At 46.9% G+C, this 22,770-nt stretch overlaps 1 protein-coding gene across 1 annotated transcript in view; it reads left to right on the forward strand.

The window, feature by feature from the left end:
* Positions 1–5,620: 5,620 nt before the first annotated feature.
* Positions 5,621–22,770, forward strand: part of LOC135901869 (uncharacterized) — a 29,603-nt gene continuing 12,453 nt past the window's right edge. The window contains exons 1-3 of the mRNA XM_065431699.2: positions 5,621–5,648; positions 13,439–13,734; positions 13,870–13,932. Coding sequence (XP_065287771.1) covers positions 13,889–13,932 — 44 coding nt within the window. The 5' untranslated portion in view covers positions 5,621–5,648; positions 13,439–13,734; positions 13,870–13,888. The remainder of the gene's footprint in view (positions 5,649–13,438; positions 13,735–13,869; positions 13,933–22,770) is intronic.

Consider the following 22,770-nt stretch of genomic DNA (forward strand, 5'->3'; position numbering starts at 1 on the left):
GCCAATTCGAAAACTAAAAAGGGATTTTAAACTCCTCGTGTATAGGAAACACTGGCCAGTACAATAAGCTAACAATATAAAATCTAAAGACCGGTCATAAGCTCGTCTCCTTTCAAGAATGTAAACAAGCTACCGAACTTGATACGAAACAGAAAGACAAGAACAATACCTAAAGGGCAAGGTTCTAACAACTAAGCCGTACAATGTAGATTTTATTGGAAGGGATAAATTAAGGTAAGGGGCTTTGACACCTTGAATAAAGCTGGCGCATTATACTTTCATGAAGTTCACTGTTATCTTATACAAAGGCTACCGCACGATCGAGAATCTGTTTCTTTGAACACTTGATCTCTGAAGAAAACCTTCCGCGATGTCACAGATTTATTTTGCGGGCTAGACTTTTTCGACACTTGTTCCTTGGCAGATATGTCCGCTGTGTCATTCATGATCACGCCATAGTGCCCCGCTTCAGGAACATAATTTGTGAGTGACTGAAGAACATCATGATTCAATTTTTCCAACATTTCGTTTACTATGTCGTAGGAGAACCAGCACGGCCAGATTAAGAAAAATGGGGGCCCTGGGCTAATGTGCATGCCGGCCCCCTCTCCCTATACTGACCCCCGCCCCCCTGTCGCCTGCTACGCTACTATAAATATGCCATGTTTCATTTTAATTCTTCCAAATTAAATAGAACGAAGTGCGATCAACGGGATTATTATTATTGTTATTATTATAAGGAAAACAACAAAACTTGCTTGAAACGCGTGCTGCTGTAAACACCAATACATATGTTCAATTTGCGATTATTCTGCATTCTGTTTTCAGCAAAAGCTAGGCTTTAAGGAAAAGTTTAGTGCACTCAAGACGAACAAGAACGTAGAAAAGACAACACAGCTCAGATGTCGATCCGTCTGAAGCTAGGCTTTGTTTGCATCACTAAGTTTAATCCCATGAGGAGACGCACAGTTGTATCTAAAACATTGTTTATTAAAATTCAAGCATCAGACTGCAGTAATCGTTCTACACGTCACTCTCTAAATATGCAATATATATATATATATATATATATATATATATATATATATATATATATATATATATATATATATATATATATATATGTATATATATATATATATATATATATATATATATATATATATATATATATGTATGTATATATATACAATACTTAAGGCAATACAAACACCTACAAATGCACTATAATACAGATGAAAATTACCAACTGTAATTACAAAACATTATTTGAAAATATTTTTGTTAAAGGTAAGACAAGCCAAGACGACACCAAATATACGTGGCACTATCAAAAACAACAGAAATACAGTTCTTTATAAGCACTGTAAATATCACAAGAACAAACAAAACACGAACAACGAAAATTTGCATATTTTGAATTACACTGCTCAGCGTTTCATTGGCAACGTGGAGGCTGGGAAGTGACACAACGAACTCATTGGAACTATTCATTTATAGCGCGAACAGTCTTCTCTTAAAATGGCATCTTTCGCATCTTCGCTTTGGCGAAATCAGATATAGTCTGTTCGAAGGATTGATCGCGGAGGAGGTCACTTTCAATGGACATGATAGCAAGCGAGTTCGCCTTGTCGTCAAGGAGGCTCGAACGAAGGCGACTTTTTATCAGCGACAACTTGGAAAGCGATCGTTCGGTCTCACAGTTTGCCACGGGTATCTGAATCTGAAATCTGAAACATTCGCAAAGCAATAGAAAGGTTCGGAAACACATTAATAAGCTTTCTTTCGTGCAGCCACTTCACTATTCCCAGGGGCTTGTGTCCTGGACACAGAGTTGTGCAGAAAGTTCGCAGACTGAACGATTTCAGCGGAAAATGCTGACTCCAAATCATTTTTGTAGGTTTTCACCAACTTCTTAGCCTGCTGTGCCAGAGAGGCCTCGCTCGAAACTTCTGTCTGCAATTTTAAGAATCCAAACCTTTCTCAGAGTTCAGTGTAGGCAGCCTTTCGCACTCGCAAAGCAGAGCCTGGACTGTCAAGTACAATATTGTAGGTCTCTACGATAAACTTGTTTTTCTACCTTGTAGCGCACTATCGCTTTTCCGTCCCGGTGCTTTCTCAAAGCGATGCGTTTGCCGTCATCTTGATAACATTGATTGTTACTTAGCTTGACTGCGCTCTCTTCGAATGTATCAAAGAGAGGTCGCAAAGAATTAACAAAGCCTTCTAGAGAGCTCAGCAGATCTACAGCAGTCGAAATGTCTAGGCCTCGTTTCTGAAGTACTACGCTCGTTTTGTCAAAGCGCTCCAAGATTTCACTCCAGAAAATCGCCATGAATGCAGTCTCTAGTTTTGTCATTTTCTTGAGAGAGTGTGCTTTGTTCCCAGTGTCACCGTTTTCTTCCTCGTTCTTTGATATAGCTTCAAGGCAACACAAGACTGCATTGAAAATTTTCAGAATGGCCTTACATGATTCAGGGTGTCTTGACCACCTGGTCTCAGAGAGACTTTTCAAAACAAGCTGCCGGCCAGTTCCGCCCATGCTGTCCAAAAGATACCTCCATCGCTTAGGTGAGGCAGGAAAGAACACATACAGTCTATGAATTACAGTGAAAGATTTGACTGCCTCAAGGTAACTGTCAACGCTACACGCGCCAACTAAGTTCAGTGAATGACCAGCACACGGGACGTAGACTGTCAATTCGTTCAAATGTTTGATTGGAGCTTGCAGTCCTTTGTATTTTCCTGACATATTACTCGCATTATGATAAGCTTGGCCCCTACAATCATCAATTGAGATGCCATTAGTCGTCGAGAGTGACATCATGGTATCGAAAAGATGCAAGCCGGTATGCGATTTAAATGGAGCAAATCCAAGAAAGCGTTCGTACACTTTCCCATTTAAATAGTATCGTAAAACTGACAGCTGACCAACGTGAGTAAGGTCTGCAGTCGAATAAACAATTAAAGAGAAGTATTGATTAAAGAGACGTTCCTTGACAGCCTTTGCCATATGCTCGATAAATTCCTCACAAATCGTCTTTGACAGGTACGATGGGTGACCTTTTCCTTTGTTCCCATAGCGTTTGATGTGCTCCTCTGGAAAGGGAGGGAGGAGGAAAGAGATAAGGAGAAGGCAGGGAGGTTAACCAGAATAACGTCCGGTTTGCTACCCTACACCGGGGGAATGGGAAAGGGGATAACAAAGATAACAGGGAAAGACAGGAGGGAAAGAAAGAAGGAAATTGCGGTGAGTTCGCTGACGTGTGTGGGCTTACAGAAATTTCATTAATAGTCACAGATGGTCGCACCATCTGTGACTATTCTGTGACTCCTCTGGAAAGGGGTCAAACTTGGCAATGTCCTCAGGCACTCCCATATAATTGCCATTTCTCGGTGTACTAAAAATCTCCTCACTGCCCCTAAACGCTAGGTTGCGCTCAGCTAGAAGCTTAACTACAACGACTACGCGCTTCAACACCTCTGTCCAGTAAGCGGTCTCAGTGACAACATGCTTAACCAGCACCTTGTCAATTGTGCTGCTCGAGTTAGAGCGGGCGAGCCATGCTGCCACGTAGTTCCGGTGCTCGATGCTATTTTCATGTGCGCAAACCTTTTCTTCTGCTCTTTTCCAGTCAGAAAAGCCGTGTGTGGTAAAAGCACTGGGCACGTTGCTTGAAATGGAAAATAGTTTGCACATGAAAGAGTAAACGGAACCTTTGGACTCCGAGTACATTAACCAGTGTCGCTCGTACGCCTCTCCATTTACAGCCTTTCGCACGAAAAGATGAGGTGACATATTGTCACGTGGTGGTGACGTTGAAGAACATAGTAGCAAATACTGTGAAAGACAAAACTAACTTTTATTGGGTGAACCTGTGCCCACAAAGGCAGGCTACACTTATAGCACAACGATAGAGGCGAACAGTCGGCGATCGTCGAAAATCTGATCAGCGGGTCAAGCGCGTCGGCTTTTATATAGCAGTCGTCGAATGTTCCAGACTAATCGTTCGGGCCCGCGTGCCTTCCACAAAGTTCTACACCATTCGCGTCACGCGATGAAATCAGATAACACAAGGTTCGGCGACAACAGACAGCCGGGTAGAAGCATCGATACCTTTCCAGAAACTTCGGATACATGCAGGCACGTCCCGCGCTGTGCGATTACGGTTGTTAAGCGGCGAAACGTGGTCGCCCGATAAAGATAAGTACACGTGTCAATACCCCCCTCTTAAAAAGCATCGACCCGATGCTGCAAACAAACGAAAGTAATAAGCAAAAGCCCTTGTAGCACAGAAAACACACACAAAAAAAGATAAGGAAGTTCGCCAGCGTCCGTAAAAGGGTTTAAGGCACACCACGTGGACCACTTCAGATCGTGCGCGGCGCCGCTGTGAATGCGAAATGCCGTCTGGCACGACCTCATAGTCCAGAGCGCCAATACGTCGGATGACCTTGTAGGGTCCGAAACAGCGTCGCAGTAGTTTCTCACTGAGTCCTAGTCGGCGTATCGGGGTCCATACCCAAACACGGTTGCCGGGCTGGTACTCGACGAAGCGTCGTTGGAGGTTGTAGTGTCGGCTCTCGGTCCTCTGCTGGTTCTTGATCCGTAGGCGGGCGAGCTGTCGGGCTTCTTCGGCGCGCTGGAGATAGCTAGCAACGTCAATGTTCTCTTCGTCAGTGACGTGGGGCAGCATGGCGTCGAGCGTCGTCGTCGGGTTCCTGCCGTAAACTAGCTTAAACGGCGTGACCTGTGTTGTTTCTTGCCCCGCCGTGTTGTAAGCGAAGGTTACATACGGCAGGACCGCGGCCCACGTCTTGTGCTCGACGTCGACGTACATCGCTAGCATGTCGGCAAGGGTCGTATTCAGCCCCTCCGTAAGACCATTCGTCTGCGGGTGGTAGGCCGTTGTCCTCCTGTGCCTTGTCTGACTGTATTTCAGAATGGCTTGGGTGCGCTCCGCTGTAAAGGCCGTTCCTCCGCCGGTGATGAGGACTTCTGGGGCGCCATGTCGCAGCAGGATGTTTTCGACAAAGAATTTAGTGACTTCGGCTGCGCTACCTTTCGGCAGTGCTTTTGTTTCAGCGAAGCGGGTGAGGTAGTCCGTCGCCACGACGATCCACTTATTTCCGGTTATTGACGTCAGAAAGGGTCCTAGCAAGTCTATCCCGATCTGCTGGAATGGTCGGCAAGGAGGCTCGATTGGCTGTAGTAATCTGGCTGGCCTTGTCGGCGGTGTCTTGCGTCGCTGACAGTCTCGGCATGTTCTGACACAACGGGCGACGTCGGCGGTCAGGCGCGGCCAATAATACTTTTCTTGTATCCTCGATAGTGTCCGGGAAAATCCGAGGGGTCCAGCGGTCGGATCGTCATGTAGGGCGTGCAATACTTCTGGACGAAGTCCTGACGGGACAACAAGAAGGTAATTGGCGCGGACTGGTGAGTTCTTCTTCACGAGTAGATTGTTTTGAAGCATGAAGGAAGATAATCCGCGCTTAAATGCCCTGGGGACAACGTCGGTGTGCCCTTCCAAATATTCGACGAGGCCTTTTAGCTCCGGGTCTGCCCGTTGCTGTTCAGCGAAGTCTTCCGCGCTTATCATCATTCCAAGGAAGGCGTCATCATTCTCGTCATCTTGCGGCGGCGGGTAAGTGGGTGCACGTGATAGGGAATCGGTACCGGAGTGTTTTCGTCCGGACTCGTAGGTTACAGTGATGTCGTATTCTTGTAGTCTGAGGCTCCACCCCGCCAGTCGTCCTGAAGGATCCTATATATTCGCTAGCCAACACAACGCGTGATGGTCACTGACGACTTTGAATGGCCTGCCATAAATATAAGGGCGAAATTTAGCTGTAGCCCAAACGATGGCGAGGCATTCCTTTTCGGTCGTAGGATAGTTGCCTTCCGCTTTTGACAACGACCGGCTAGCGAAAGATATCACCTGTTCGACTCCGTTTTTCCTCTGGACTAGAACGGCACCGAGGCCTAGGCTACTGGCGTCAGTACGGCTTTCTGTATCGGCGTACTCGTCGAAGGGCGCAAGTACCGGCGGCGACTGCATGCGTCGTTTGAGTTCTTCAAATGCGTCGGCCTGCGGCGTTTCCCACTTGAACTCAACATCACATTTAGTTAGACGTGTCAACGGCTCGGCGATGCGTGAAAAGTCCTTGACAAAGCGCCTGTAGTAGGCACACATGCCAAGGAATCTACGCACTGCCTTCTTGTCGGTGGGCTGCGGGAACTTTGCGATGGCAGCTGTTTTCTGGGGGTCGGGGCGTACTCCGGATTTACTGATGACGTGGCCTAGGAACAGAAGTTCGTCGTAAGCAAAGCGGCATTTTTCTGGCTTCAGAGTGAGCCCTGATGACTTGATGGCCTCTAGTACTGTCGCAAGCCGCTCGAGGTGATCGTCTTAATTTCCGGCGAAGACGACGACGTCATCCAAATAAAAGAGACAGGTCTGCCACTTCAATCCTGCTAACACCGTGTCCATGACGCGCTGGAACGTTGCAGGCGCCCTTCAACTTGAAGTATTTGAAAGAAAAATGCTAATCTCAGATGAAGTGCTACAGGTCTCGCAGAGGAAGCAGACGTTGATGGTGCCTTGCCGGGGGGATCACGTGTCCTTTCGTCATCATCTTTGGAAAGTCTGTTCTTCTTGATGAAGTACCTTCGAAATTTTTTCATCCACTTTAATTTCCATTAATTTATCGTTTCTTTGTGTCATTTATTAAGCAGAAGCAATCTCCCCTATGTTGTCCTTGGCGGCAGTGTTTGTTGGCTTCGTATGATATGACTATATATATATATATATATATATATATATATATATAGTAGAAAGTGTCGCAAGTTCACCTGAAAGGCGATGTATCGATTGCGTTATCAAATTAGTAGACTAGCTAAATTAACAAGCATGATGTCAGCGCGCCAATGACCGCGGCCAGTCGCTGTAAAAACTGGCGTGAGAAAGTGCGGCAGCAGCAGCGAGTAAAGTCACCTTCGTGCTGTCTGTCGCTTCAACGCAAACTGAGCGGCGAGAACACGGCACAGGCGAAGCTACGAGCCGTCGGCCCACCTAGACTGCGCGCGCAACGGAAGACAGCACGCTTCCTCCCCGATTTCGTCTTGCGGGCACGCGAGATTGAGCGACGATCGTCGGCTCACAATCGCGCGATTTCACTCGCACGTACAGCATGCTGGTATGGCGACGGTGTTATCGACCTTGGATTTTATGCGCAACACAATAGCGACGACGACGGAAAAAAATGCGCCTGGAATGTCAACATATTTGCTATAGCAAGCATAAGTGAAAGAGCCTTGAAATGCTTCTGCAAGTTACGTTTACATTTAACAGACATAGACCTATTTATCAGTCGCACGTGGTGAACTATAGTGGCCCGAAAAATTGGTTGAATTTGCATTTATTTTAATTACCATTATTAATGATTTTGCAAATTTCCCGCGCGCGGTAATTTTGCCTGTTTCGCGGGCTTCTTTCACGCTCGGAAAAACACTTTTATGTAGCACGTTTTGAGCAACAGAAAGCTGCATCGGGAGTTTTTCATGTAGCTCTACCATTTTCTCATCGACACTTTTCATTTAATGATAATATTTAGGAAAGTTTATTAACTCAGTAAGGATAATTGGAAATTCGAAAAATGCAAAGAATACTCGAAGTTTCTCCAAGCCACAGCAAACAACATGACCTTGGTTCCTTGCGGCTACGTGTCATTTACGTATATTTCAATCTTGGTGAATGATAGTTAGGACACTCTAACACTTCAAAAACAGTACAGTAACACACACACGCACACGCACACGCGCACACACACACACACACACACACACACACACACACACACACGCACACACACACACACACACACACACACACACACACACACACACACACACACACACACACACACACACACACACACACACACACACACAGCAGCAGCAGCAGCAGCCTGGTTGCGCCCATGGCAGGGCAAACGCCTCTCCCATACTCTAACTGCCCCGTTCATGTACTAATTATGGCCATGTTGTCCCTGCAAACTTCCTAATCTCATCCGCCCACCTAAGTTTCTACCACCCTCTGCTACGCTTCCCTTCCCTTGGAATCCAGTCCGTAACGCTTAATGACCATCGGTTATCTTCCCTTCTCATTACATGTCCTGCCCATGCCCATTTATTTTTCTTAATTTCAATTAAGATATCATTAACTCGTGTTCGTTCCCTCACCCAATCTGCTCTTTTCTTATCCCTTAACGTTACACCTATCATTCTTCTTTCCATAGCTCGTTGCGTCGTTCTCAATTTCAGTAGGACCCTTTTCGTAAGCCTCCAGGTTTCTGCCCCGTACGTGAGTACCGGTAAGACACAGCTGTTATATACTTTTCTCTTGAGGGATAATGGCAACCTGCTGTTCATGATCTGAAAATGCCTGCCAAATGCACCCCAGCCCATTCTTATTCTTCTGATTATTTCGGTCTCATGATCCGGATCCGCAGTCACTACCTGTCCTAAGTAGATGTATTCCCTTACCACTTCCAGTGCCTCGCTACCTATCGTAAACTGCTGTTCTGTTCCGAGACTGTTAAACACTACTTTAGTTTTCTGAAGATTAATTTTTAGACCCAGCCTTCGGCTTTGCCTCTCCAGGTCAGTGAGCATGCATTGCAGTTGGTCTCCTGAGTTACTAAGCAAGGCAATATCATCAGCGAATGGCAAGTTACTAAGGTATTCCTCCATTCACTCTTATCCCAAATTCTTCCCAATCCAGGTCTCTGAATACCTCCTGTAAACATGCTGTGAATAGCATTGGAGAGATCGTATCTCGCTGCCTGACGCCCTTCTTTAATGGGATTTTCTTGCTTTCTTTGTGGAGGACCACGGTGGCTGTGGAGCCGCTATATATATCTTTCAGTATTTTTACATACGGCTCGTCTACACCCTGATTTCGCAATGCCTCCATGACTGCTGAGGTTTCGACTGAATCAAACGCTTTCTCGTAATCAATGAAAGCTATATATAAGGGTTGGTTATATTCCGCACATTTCTCTATCACCTGATAGATAGTGTGAATATGGTCTATTGTTGAGTAGCCCTTACGGAATCCTGCGTGGTCCTTTGGATGACAGAAGTCTAAGGTATTTCTGATTCTATTTGCGATTACCTTAGTAAGTACTTAGTAGGCAACGGACACTAAGCTGATCGGTCTATAATTTTTCAAGTCTCTGGTGTCCCCTTTCTTATGGATTAGGATTATGTGAGCGTTCTTCCAAGATTCCGGTACGTTCGAGGTCATGAGGCATTGTGTATATAGGGTGGCCAGTCTTTCTAGGACAGTGTTCCCACCATCCTTCAACAAATCTGATGTCACACGATTCTCCCCAGCTGCCTTCGCCCTTTGCGTAGCTCCCAAGGCGTTCTTTACCTCTTCCGGCGTTACTTGTGGGATTTCAAGTTCATCTAGACTATTCTCTCTCACATTATCGTTGTGGGTGTTGCTGGTACTGTATAAATCTCTATAGAACTCCTCAGCCTCTTGAACTATCTCATCCATATCAGTAACGACATCGCCGGCTTGGTCTCTTAACGCATACATCTGATTCTTACCTATTCCTAGTTTCTTCTTCACTGCTTTTAGGCTTCCTCTGTTCCTGAGAGCATGTTCAATTCTATCCATATTATAGTTCCTTATGTCAGCTGTCTTACGCTTGTTGATTAACTTAGAATGTTCTGCCAGTTCTATTCTAGCTGTAGGGTTAGATGCTTTCATAAATTGGCGTTTCTTGATCAGGTCTTTCGTCTCCTGCGATAGCTTACTGGTCTCCTGTCTAACGGCGTTACCACCGACTTCTATTGCGCAATCCCTGATGATGCCCATAAGATTGTCTTTCATTGCTTCAACACTAAGGTCCTCTTCCTGAGTTAAAGCCGAATACCTGTTCTGTAGCTTGATCCGGTATTCCTCTATTTTCCCTCTTACCGCTAACTCATTGATTGGCTTCTTATGCACCAGTTTCTTCCGTTCCCTTCTCAGGTCTAGGCTAATTCGAGTTCTTACCATCCTGTGGTCACTGCAGCGCACCTTGCCGAGCACTTCTACATCTTGTATGATGCCAGGGTTCGCGCAGAGTATGAGGTCGATTACATTTCTAGTCTCACCATTCGGGCTCCTCCACGTCCACTTTCGTCTAACCCGCTTGCGGAAAAAGGTACCACTGCCTTGTCCCCAGCCTGCTTCTTGCCTACCTTGGCATTGAAGTCGCCCATCACACACACACACAAACACACACACACACACACACACACACACACACACACACACACACACGCACGCACGCACGCACGCACGCACACACACACACACACACACACACACCACACACACACACACACATGCCCACAAATCCCGAACACAATTTCACATGAACAAAGATGAAAATAACTTCTTCACTCGTATTTCTGTCCATACATAATATATTGTTACAAAGAAAACGATCAAATGACCACTGATTGTGAATGAACTATTACGGTTATTAATTCTTTAGTAGTTTTGCTGAACTATCATCAACCGAAACCACAACCCAACATATCCAAAAGGCTTGTAGGGGTTTCTTCATTTAGCTTCCAGAGCTTCAATCAAATATTTTAGGCATCAAATTGAGCGTTCAAAAATAATTAGTTGGGCTTTGTGGAGGAACATATAAATATTTATCATAAGAAGCCAACAACTAGGACACCTTGGACAACACAGGGTAAATTACTTGTTCTGACTTATTGAAATAAAGAAATTTTAAATTAATGGAATGGAAAGGGGCTGAAAGAACAACTTGCCGCAGGCGGGGAACGATGCCACGTCTTCGCATTAAGCGTGCGATGCTTTACCGATTGCTACTCGTGACGCCCGCAGCAGAAAGGATGTTCTGCATCCGCCACCAAGGTTTGTGAGTGGTGGCGCTGGCTAACACTTCGAGGGTCAGTTTTAGTAGTAACACAAATAAATACCCCACAAAGTTGATGGGAAGACGGCGCCGCGTTAACTGAATTGGTAGGGCGTCGCACGCGTAATGGGAAGACATGGGATCGTTATCCACCTGCGGCAAGTTGTTTTATCATCTACTTTCGATTCCGTTAATGTATAGTTTCGTTATTTCAGTTAGTCATTACAAGTAATTTCCTCTGTGTTGTTCACGAGGTTTTTGTTTGTTTGGTGGCTTCTTATGACATAATTTTAAAAAATCGGGCCCCTTACTTAACCCTGTTTCTTCTCCTTCTTCCTCTCCACTTTTAGACTTAAGGCAGCTTCTGACTGCGTGACACCACTGCGCTCTATTGTGTTCGATTTAATGGCCTTTAGTCTAGCATTATTAACAATAAAAGAATGCAGTAACGTTTTCTTTAACGTTGGAGAAAAAATGACGCGTAGAAGGCTGGAAGAGCGAGCGAAAATTCGTAATTTTAAAACGACGACGCAAAAGAATGTACACGGAGGAGGCGAAAACGCGCCGCGGTAGCTTAGTGGCTATGGCATTGCGCTCCAAGGCTCCAGGTATGGGTTCGATCTCGCTCACAGTGGCAGCGTTTCGTTGGGGGCAAAATGCAAAATTGGTCGTGTGCTTAGGTTTAGCCGCAAATAAAAGAACCCCCGGTGGTCAAAATTACTGTGGACTCTCCCAGCATACGGCGTGCCTAATAATCAGATCATGGTTTTCGCGCGTAAAGCCACGAAACTTAATTTAAATAATTAGGAAGGACGAACACGACAACAGGGTGTCTGTGTTGTACTGCTCTATTATGCGCGTGTGTTTCACGTATGCCTGGTAAAATCTAGTCTTCGAAGAAAACGCCTGCTCGCCACGGAAGTACTTTCACCAGTGACTGAAGTTACAATTTACGCGAATTATGTTTCTTTTGTATGATCTTGTCCATGGTCATGCAAAACACATTTAGGAGTGGAAGCTTCTTCGCTAATTGTGCGAGTTATCTAGTTGCTAAGAAAGCCAATCGCGAAGCAGGGCGCTGTCTCTCCTAGCTCCGAATGCCCCTACCTTATTTTGAATGAATGCCCTCATAGGCTGCTCCAAATACGACCACTGCATTTGTGAGAGCACGCCACTATCGGTTTAGGCAAACTTGAGATCGGTCATGCCGCTCTTTACAACCAAGTGTTCCATATCGCAAGGGCGATAAACTTGGGATGTAGACAACGAATGAAAGTTCACATATTTCAACCAAGAAGTAGGCTATGCAGTGCTTATAACCTTGCAGACATTTAGGAAGGAAGGGAGTACTTGTAGGTGATATGTCTGCTCAACAGAAAGGGTTTGGTTAAAGCAAGGAGGTTTAAAAAAGAAACATTCTGGAGTGTCATTGAGGTTCCGAATGTAAAGCCGGACCGCTACAACTTTAGAAGGGGAACCATAAAGCAAATAGCAAAGTAAAACAAGTGCTGTCCTCACATTGCCCGCGAGTTTCAGGTGGCTAACTTTGCCCTAGAGATACTGGGCGACGTCTGTCTTTGAGTTTATGCCTGCTGGATGAAGTCGGAAAGTCAAGATAAACTTTTATTGGAGATGAAATCATTAATACAATGTAATATGAATGTAATATTTTTGTGGGGAACAACCATGGGGGGAGCTCGTTTTTTCTAATTACCTTAAAAGTTTTTGATCGGCGAGTGATCTGCAGTGGGATAGGCTCCATCTCAGAGGTGAAGCAAGCAGTGGCTTCACCTGTGCTGGTGAAAAGCAGTAGGAGCTTGCAATGCCGATGTTGTTTTCCTTTTTATTTACAACTCTCCTTTGGTTGAATCATCCTTTCACCGACAATCGGTGGAATGAAACGCCCAATGCTAGCATACGCGGGAAAATTAAACATACCGAGTTCACTCTGTTATGCGCAAGTGACAGGTATTAGCAGCTGTGAAGCTGCCCTCCTTTTCCCCCGAAACTGTACTGTTTAAGGGAGCGTTTGTTGTTGTCTTGTTATTGTGATGTGTTCTACCAGCTATTACTTTTTGTTTTTGTTTGATGGAACACATTTTTTTTCTAGAGTTCGTTAGCGACGGATAGCACTTTCCCGCCCTTTCAAGGACACTTTTGCAAGCGATAGAAATTACCGACATGAAAAAGCGCATTGTTGAGATGGTCAATTCAGAAGACACAAATTAACTTTTCCATTTGTTCAATTTTGGGTGCATGTTGCCCTAACGGGTGTCTTAGACGAAATGCTCTGTGCCTCTGCGTGCGTGCCTTGCGATGTTTTCAACGCGTCTTCTTCGTCTTCCCACACATGCCGACTTTGGCTGTGCAGACGCGTCGGCGCTGGTGAATACGAGGCTCGCTCGCGGTCGCCGTAACTACTGCTTTTGGGGCGGCCCGGAGCCCTCGCAGCGTGTCTTTCGCTTTGGATTATTTTCACACACAGGACAGCCCCACTGGTTCCCTTCCTTTGTTGGGCGCCGGATGAACGGGGGAGCGGCCATAACAGTGGGGAGAGCCACGAGTCGCCCTCTGGAGCTCACGCGAGGCTTCGGGGAATCGGCTTCCTTCGTACTCCCCACCGCCACCCTCACCCATTTCCCTCACCCGAGTTCGTGGACGGGCAAACAACGTACGTTGCGGGTGATTGTGTGGGTGGGGGTGTTATTCAGTCTTGTCTCGGTGACACGACAGCTCGTGCGTAGCGTCGGTGGGACGACGTATGCGGCATCTCTAACGCAGGTTTGTATCATTCACATGCCGCACTGTAATATATTCTATAATATAAATGCACTGCCATGTCGTGCGTTGGAGTACCGCCTGCTATTTCAAAAAGTATCTGCGCCTTGCTTTCTCCTGATCGGTCAACCTCGCCAGAGCTCGCCTGACGACAGCGATGGGCCCTTGTCCAGCCGTCAGAGAAGCGCCGATTAAATCAATGTAAGTACACGCTTTCGCATGCGTAGCTGCGTCATTGTTTAGGAAGAGCCTTGTTTTATTCTGCTCACGCGTAACGCTCAACTGTAGCAAAAAAAGGAAAATAGCTGAGTAGGTCTAATCGCATTCAGCGTGAATGTAGATCAACGCAGGAGCATGGAGCGCTTCAGTATCATTGGCCGAAGCGCTCAATATAATACGAACGCTTCAAGCCCAAGTGGCATGGTGAATACAACTGCCGCCATTGATGATGTACGTTGTGTCAGAGATTTCTTCAGAAATAGTTTGTAGATAATGAACTGTACGAGTCACTGAACAAAAAGCGTTCGTAGTACGCGTGCTTGCGGCGGTGTTCAATAGTCCGGACGAAGCACAAGGCAAGCCCGCGTTCCCACATGGAAAGTCGGGAGCTGTGCAAAACGTGCGTTCTAGAAATGCATAGCGTAGTAGGAGCTGGCATGCAACAATTTCTTTTTTACCAGCTGCGGTAGCGTAGCGGCTTCGGCGTTGCATTGCTAAGTCCGAGGTAGCGGGATGAAATCCCGTCCACGGCGGCCGCGTTTCGGAAGGGGGCGAAATGCAAGAACGCTCGTGTACCGTGCATTAAGTGCCCATTAAGGAACCCCGGATGGTCAGAATTAACCCGGAGTGCCCCACTACGGCGTGGCTCATAATCGTATCGTGGTTTCGGAACGTAAAGCCCAAGAATCTAATAAAGGTGTTAAAACGATTGTTATCCAGATTTTTTGACTTTGTGGTTCTGCTGTGAGAATGTTTGAATAGCGATACTTTGGAAATCGTTTTGTGGTGTTTGGATAGTACAGAAGGATACTGTGTAGGGTGACGCGGCGATAGCCGACGTAACTTGCCACCCTCTGTACGTTTATTGCGGAACGCGATAGAGGAAGCGAAGCGGCCGCTGCCGCATCGCGCGCGGCCAGGCATCTTATGTGTACTTTGGTACGAAATCAACCAAGGCCCGTATTCCAGCACAAATGGTCTCGTTTCTGCGTGGTACTGCTAGAGAGTGGCCGGTGAACGGTACATTTTACACGGTGTGATTTCACTTGCTACTACGTGCTTACATGCGACGTCGAAACTTCGGCGAGCGTGCCGTCGGACCATTTCGTGCTTGTAATTTTTCGACGTTTCTAGGTGCCGGACTTTCTTGCGAAATGGGACGCTTGGCGTGAACGCAGATCTTCAGACACGGCTCAGTGTGCTTTTTCGTATTGATACCGTAATAACTTCAAATAGGAAAACTGTTTCGCGAAAAGAGTTTTGCTTTGTTTTCACTGAAGCGGCGCTAAATAAACAACGGCAAGAATAATTCAGTCTTCCCTTTGGTACTGACAAATGCGACAGCAGCCTTCGACGCGATGCGTGCTTGCGAAATTGGAATTCGAAGTCAGTATGGGCAGAATTCGCAGGTGTGATAAACATAATGCAGAATCGCTCCTTGCGCATAGATATGTAAGATTTCCAGGAATTTCGAAACGAAGAAAAAGAGGCACAAAAAGCGACCTTTTCTGAAAATTTAAAAATATTAACAATAAATCTCCGCATAAGTAATGGTAAATATAAAGAGACGTCCTTGAATAATAAGTTTTTGATAGGTGCACTCGGTAGTACGACATGAACACTTTAACTTTCCTTCTAATGAAGTATCGAAGTTTCTGAATGTTCACGGTATTTTTCAATGCTTTTTGCACCATTACAAGTTATCACGTTTCGACAATGGTATTGGTTTGGTGGTCAGGGCTGTCTGAATTAAGTTAGGATAGCGATTTTGACGAATTGGCGTAGTTGCTGGCGGGAATGCAGCGTAAAGGATCGATGGACGGGTATATACAGATGGGCGCTCAGCAGAAGGAGGTAATTTTTCAGCAATATGGAATGGAACGCCAAAAGGCATTCAAACGACCGTAATGCCTAAACACACGTGCCTTTCATAAAACTGTTCAATGAGGCTGAATGCGCACAAGGAGTACTAATTGTAATGTATCAAGTGCGTACATTTGAGCCCACGCATCACGAAATATCGTTGTCTAAGAAAGAAATCTGCTTCTTATTGTATTGCGACTACACAGAACAAACGCTGACTACCACCAAGTGATTTTTTATTGGACAAAGAACACACACACACACACATGTGTGTGTGTGTGTGTGTGTGTGTGTGTGTGTGTGTGTGTGTGTGTGCGTGCGTGCGTGTGTGTTTACGAAATTTGCTATCGGAAATTCATTCCTAAAGCTACGTGAGTGGCACGCGCATTTGGCCCCGTTCCATTATTCAAAGCGCAAAATTCAGCTAACAAATTTTTGCATACAAATGTGTTAAAACATTGCTGCTGTTTCTAGTACTGGTCGATTAGGCATGTGTCTACGACACCTTGTTGAACAAACTTCGCGCGCGCACACAAACACACACACACACACACACACACACACACACACACACACACACACACACACACACACACACACACACACACACACACACACACACACAGGCGTTGGAATCGGCCACCGTTTCAAAGTAGGCCATGGTGGTATGCCTCGCAAAGTGCTTGTATTCGCCACTGAAGTTGGTAACTAGAATCGTGGTTTGCCTATGTTGGAGCTCTACGAGACCTCGTGCGACGCCGACTTCGCGATCCAGCAATATGGCGAGGTTACCTTCGGCAATGCCTATTCCTAGTTGTTCTTGGGGGCATTCAACGAGGACGAAGATGCTACTTCGAGGCGGTAACGTCACGCAGTCATCGACCACGCGTAAAGCCGCGCGGTGATGTTCATCCTCCACACTCGAATCCGAAGAAACGTAGTTAGAAAAAGTCACGAACAAGTCACGAAGGTTAATGATCGCCCCATACTCCTGGAGAAAATCCATGCCCAGTATAACTGGTCGAGAACACTTGGGCAGCACAAGGAAAGACGCTACGAAAGTCGAAGTAGAAATTGCAAGTCGGGCGGTGCATCGTCTAATGGGTGACACGAGGTGTCCTCCGGCCGTAATCAGATGTGGGCCGTCCCACGCTGTCAGCACCTTGCGTAGCCGAGTGGCCAGTGAGGCACTCATAACCGAGTAGTCAGCTCCCGTATCGACAAGTGCAGTTACCGGATAACCGTCGATTGAAGCAGTAATAACAGCAGAAGTTCTTTTTGCAGTTTCGAATGAAGGCGTCAGCGGTACGTCGCGAGGGGATGGCGTCGGCGGAGGATATTTGACGGTTCGCATGACAGCGGCCTCACCCCCGGAGGTCGCCGTTTTCAGTTTCCCCGGCGCGGGCTTCCACCGTTGACTCCAGCGGAATCAAAGGCGGGTCGAGCACGGTTTGGTGACGCGTACCGACGAGGTGAAGGCGACCGTGACTGTCTTCGCTGTTGGGCAGGAGGAAGCCGGTTACTTTCTAGGTATTGCTCGATGTCGTGCGGGCGTTCGCCATAGCGCGGGCAACGGGCGTCCGGATGGTATCCCCGCAGACCAATCCGTCGGTACTGGCAGTCGCAATACATGTGACCAGCCTCCCCGCAGTGATAGCACAACGGACTGTTGTCGGGGGCGCGCCATACTGTAGATTTGCGCGGACCAGGATGAAAAGGTGCTTGCGGGTTCGTGCGGTGGATCGGACTTGGGGAGCGTCGGGAAATCCCAGCAGGCGGCTGCGAAAAACGGCCCGTCGACGGCGCGGAAGCCCGAAGAGCATCCGCGTACGAGAACGTGGGAGGTTCGGGTCGTGTTGGTGGCGAGGGATGAACCACTTTGCCGATTTCTTCCCGAATGACATCCGTAAGAACCGCGGCACTGGGAGGTGCCGGAGCTGATGCATAGGACTTCTGCAGTTCTTCTCGAACGATTTGTCGTATTAGCTCGGTAAGGGACTCCCTGTCATCATTTGCAGGTACGAGAGAGCATGCAGCAGTCATGGTGGTCTGGCGTTCATACTGCGAGAGCCGCTGCCGAAGCATACGTTCCATGACTGTTGCCTCACGAACGAACTGAGAGACTGTTCTAGGAGGATTGCGCACGAGGCCCGCGAAAAGCTGTTCTTTTACGCCTCGCATTAACAGACGCACCTTCTTGTCTTCTGGCATTAGTGGATCGGCCCGACGGAACAATCGCGTCATGTCTTCGACGAACATGGCGACGGTTTCGTTTGGCATTTGGAACCTCGAAGACAGTGCCTGTTCGGCTCTTTCTTTCCTTTCGGGAGTGCTGAAGGCTTCGCAAAGCAGTCGGTAAAACTCCTGCCAGCTGGTAAACGAGGCTTCGTGGTTTTCGTACCATACTCTCGCCGCGTCTAAAAGGGAAAAGTAGACGTTCTTCAACTTACGGCGATCGTCCCAGTCGTTAAAGGCGGCGACCCGGTTGAAATGGTCCAACCAGTCTTCAACGTCCTCAAAGGCGTCACCATGGAACGGGTTAGGCGTGCGAGGCGCGTTGAGAATGCATGGTACGGCAGCATTTGGCATCCCCTCGGTTTGGCTTGCGGTAGTTGTTGACATCTTCCTCACGGAGCTTGCCAGGGGGCTGTATTGCGGTGGAAGACCTTGGAGGCGACGGCTGCTTCGATAGATTTCTGCCGTCCCCGAGGTACTGGCGTCGGTAGCTTCTGGTTGAGGACCCGTAGGCATACGATGGATGCGTACCCAGCACCTCCACCAGTTTGTCACGAGAGGAAAAGCCAGTCAGACAGTTCTAAGCGAACGGCCGTTTACAGTTCGTTTTTGCAGCAGCTACCACGCACACTTCTTCCTCGACAGCTCGCGTAACTAGCGCGTGCCATTATATATATATCGGCGGAATCGAACCAGTGTCATATAAAGTCAAAAACATTTCTCTGAATGTGTCTTGGCACAAGCGGCCACTCATTGACTTCGCGGCGCCGTCGTTGAATGATCCAGCGTGTCCAGAGGGTAGGGCAAGAGAGGAGTCAGGCGGCATTCACGCCTCATACATCACGTGTCTTCCTGCTCGCAATACGATGTGTCCTCTACTTTGCTTCACTGCTAGTCGTATTCGCGTCAGCATTCATCGTGAGATAGGTTCTGCCACAATCTTTTCACAATTCATTTTTAATGCGTTAGTATTCTTAGGGTCCTTGAGGGACTTTCTGGGGGGCTAGCTTTCTACCTATGTGTGTATGTCTCTAACCATTTGCGCGCCCACCGGGGTCACTGGGCAGTCCATTCTCGAATGGGTAGTGCATCGGGCTGCCGTGCGGAGGGATCAGAGTTGGAAACCAACCGTCGGACCCACTTGGATGACTGAGTATGTGACAGTGTGCACGTATGTGCCACTCTTCAACGAAACTCTTACGCTGAAATGGGTCACTATAGATGCGGGACCGGGTAGGTGCGGCTCTTCAATTAAACTTTTTGACGCCAACTTTCGTCAGTGGGTATGGACCAGCAGGAGCTTGCCGCTCTTCGACGAACGTCTTTGATGATGAATTAGGTAACTATGTTTGTGCCATTGGCAATTTGCCACTTTAGAATGACGAAAAAAAAAGATCTTTTAAACTTCTCCGAAGCTGGGTGGAGTCGAAGCCACGTCGCGAGGGTTCCTCAAGGACAGTATAGCCCAACGCTTTAGCATGCTGCGCCACAAGTGCACTGGGTGCGCACCGCATTTCCATGGGTGCGTCTCACACCAATGCTCTGACAAGTTGTGCCACGAATGCACTGGGCATGCGCCGCTCTGCAATGCACGTCTCGACAACTTGGGTCACTGAGCATGTGCCACTGGCTCTGCGGCCAAGCGAGGCAACAATTCTCATTGTTCTCAGGCACCAGCGCGCCGCGCTCCTGGTCTCGGAGGCGACGCGTAGACTTCTTGGCAGTGTTAATAGATGGCACAGCGTGTCTATAAATAGAGCAAGAGAAGATCCCGTCTGCTGCACGATGCGTTTCTGAGCGTTCGCACTCACCGGCACGCCATGCATTTCGGTGGCTACGCGCAGGCTTCGCGGCTGCGTTGCTATAGATGGCGCCCGAGTGTTCTTAGGGAAGTGCGAAAGAGGAGTCAAGCTGCAGTACATGCCTCATACATAAGTAGTTTCCATGGTGGTAATACGTCGTGTCGCTACATGTATCCGATGCTAAAAGCATTGCCGTCGACAGTCATCATGAACGGAACTATGCCGCAAATTTTTGTTATTTGCTCCCGTGAGTGGCATTGCTCAGCAGCGTCAGTAACGCCGCTTGGGCCAGGTTGGGGTCTATAGCCAGAAGGTAACAAGATGCATGAAGAAGAATAGTAGTGAACTAGAAGAGGTGAATTGCACATGCGGATAGATGGCAGCACACGACTGCACAACCTAACATACGCAAGGCCTCTACCGATCCCCGCTTCAAAATCTCCATTGACGTCATGTTCAGAACACGCACAAGGCATGCACATGGCGCGCGCGGGATCACGAGTGAAAAAATGCCATGTGTTGACGTAACTCCATGACTTCGTGGCCAACACGTGTACTGGGCTTGTATGTGGGGTATGCCGGGGATCATTTTTCTAATATATCGAGCAGTTCAAATAGTTGAACTGGTTGGTGGTACTTGAGTGGATGCTGTATTAACATCAAATAGATGGGGAGGCCCGACATAATCAATAATAAATGTACACTGCGCACTCATCAGGCAAAATATTGTATACTCAGCTGCAGCCCTTCATGACCTTTCACGCAGTTCTAAAATAACCATTCGAGGACTCTTAGGGAGAAAATTTCTGGTTGTGTCAAGGTGTTCCTCAGGCGTACGCTAGCTCAGTAGTTATTGGCGAGTGCCGCCAGCCGTTTTTTCATGCACAGAACAAATAGGCAGCATACAAATGGTCTGAATCCGCCGTGTTGGTGCACTGGCTACGGCGTTGCGCTGGTATAGGCCTTAGGGCGCGGGCTCGAATCCCAGCCGCGGTGACTGCGTCTCGATGGAGGCGAAATGCAGAAAAGTTCCGTGTACCGCAGATTGGGTGCATGTTAAATAACCCCAAATGGTCAAAATTATTCCGCAGTCACACACTACGGCGCGTCTCATATTCGTATCGTAGTTTTGGTACGTGAAAACTCACAAATTAAATTAATTAACAAATTGTCTCCCAGTACTCCATCACCTACTGCCGTACTTTACACAATTCTCTCTCCAGTGAAATTTATATGTTCACAAAGACAACTCCGACAACGGGCACTGCTAAGCAATAATCAAACACCACTAATCTCAATAAGAAACAAAAGCTTTTTCTCAGCGAATGATGCTTAAAATACATGCGATGCAAAAGGCGTAGACTATTGGCAAAGACGGACTGCATATTATAGTACGCCAGTGGGTACCTAGTGATTGTGTAATTGCGGTGAACGATGATTGGCGCTATTAACAAAATCTGCGCCCTAAATACAATAGAAACTTGGCTTAGTAAGAGAACGCAATGTTCCACAATATTCAGGACATATTAACTTAATAAGTTCACCATAGCGGTCAAGGTCAGTATAGCGCCACAGAAACAATATTACATAGATTACGGCTCAGTACAGCCTACACGAAGTGCTTGTACAGGATCAGAAAAGCTAGCTGGGAAGAATCCGAGGAAGATATAGAGCACCTTCTTTTACACTGTAACAAATACTCAGGCTGCCGCCAAGTGTTGTCACTGAAATGATAGATTCTTGATAGAAGACCGCTGCCGCTGGAGACGCCTTTGCAAGCGTAGCCAACAGCCTGAAACAAATGAAACGCAGGCAGTACGTGCATATGTAGAAGTTCTTGATGGAAGGAGAGTCACCGAAAATTAATTGACATTTAAAACAGGTTGGAAGATGTCGGACTTGTGAAGAGTAATAGATACAATATATTCACTCATGCGGGCATCGACGTTTGCGACACTTGTGGGGACATAAATCCCAGAGATGCAAGCTTGTATGTTCATTGTTTATTGCGGGTTCTTATACGGATTTTCGTATTTATATTTTTGTGGATTCTGTTTTCCTCATTTATAAATTTTTATTTCTTTTTCTTCACACGGTTTGAATTGCACTTGTGTTCTAGCTTGTGAATTTGAGTCACTAACTAGCAGTTTTTATGCCACAACTTGTGAAATACCCGCGGGAACTCATTTTTGAATACATTTGTATCGCGATGGCTTTGTTATCACAGGAGTGTTCATATTTCTGTTGCACGTCGAAGCAGAGGAACAGCCAGCGCCTCTTCGGGGCGCCACCATCTCCTTAGATACACAGAAAGGGGAAAAAAAAACTTCACAAGAACATAATTTGTTTAACAGGTCAGCTGAGGACTTTCCTTACAAAGAAATGCCAGTATTGAACTTTCCTGCAAGGACAAGGCAGCATCTATTCAACGACGTGTATTCCGACATGGCATAAATAAAGTTTAAAAACTGCGCGATATTTCGCAATGGAGAACGATAAACTAGACAGAAAAATTGTATAGGCTGTATCAGGGACGCAGCCGCAGTGGGGTGTACGTGAAACGTTTTGTGCGTACTGCAGATGGTGTACAGGCATAAGGCACAGAAATGATGTAAACAAATGCGCAAGTAACCGTTATTCGCACGTTAGAAAGCTTAGAAAGCATTAGAAAGAGGGCGCCTTACGGTCAACTTTTGCAGTCATGCTCACTCCCTATTCGCAGTGGTCCCATTTGTCGTGCATATGGTGTTTGTTTTTTATTCATATACAATACTGCAGGCCCAAATGGGGGCCCAAGCACGAGGGGCAGAATACGCAAATATTTACCTATACACGTATAAATATACATACACTCAAGAAAAGGAAATACAAATAAGCCCTCAACTTGCGGCGCCCGAGACTGCCCTGTGCCGATGAAGCC

The sequence above is a fragment of the Dermacentor albipictus genome, chromosome 2, assembly GCF_038994185.2.
Source record: "Dermacentor albipictus isolate Rhodes 1998 colony chromosome 2, USDA_Dalb.pri_finalv2, whole genome shotgun sequence".
Taxonomy (NCBI): domain Eukaryota; kingdom Metazoa; phylum Arthropoda; class Arachnida; order Ixodida; family Ixodidae; genus Dermacentor; species Dermacentor albipictus.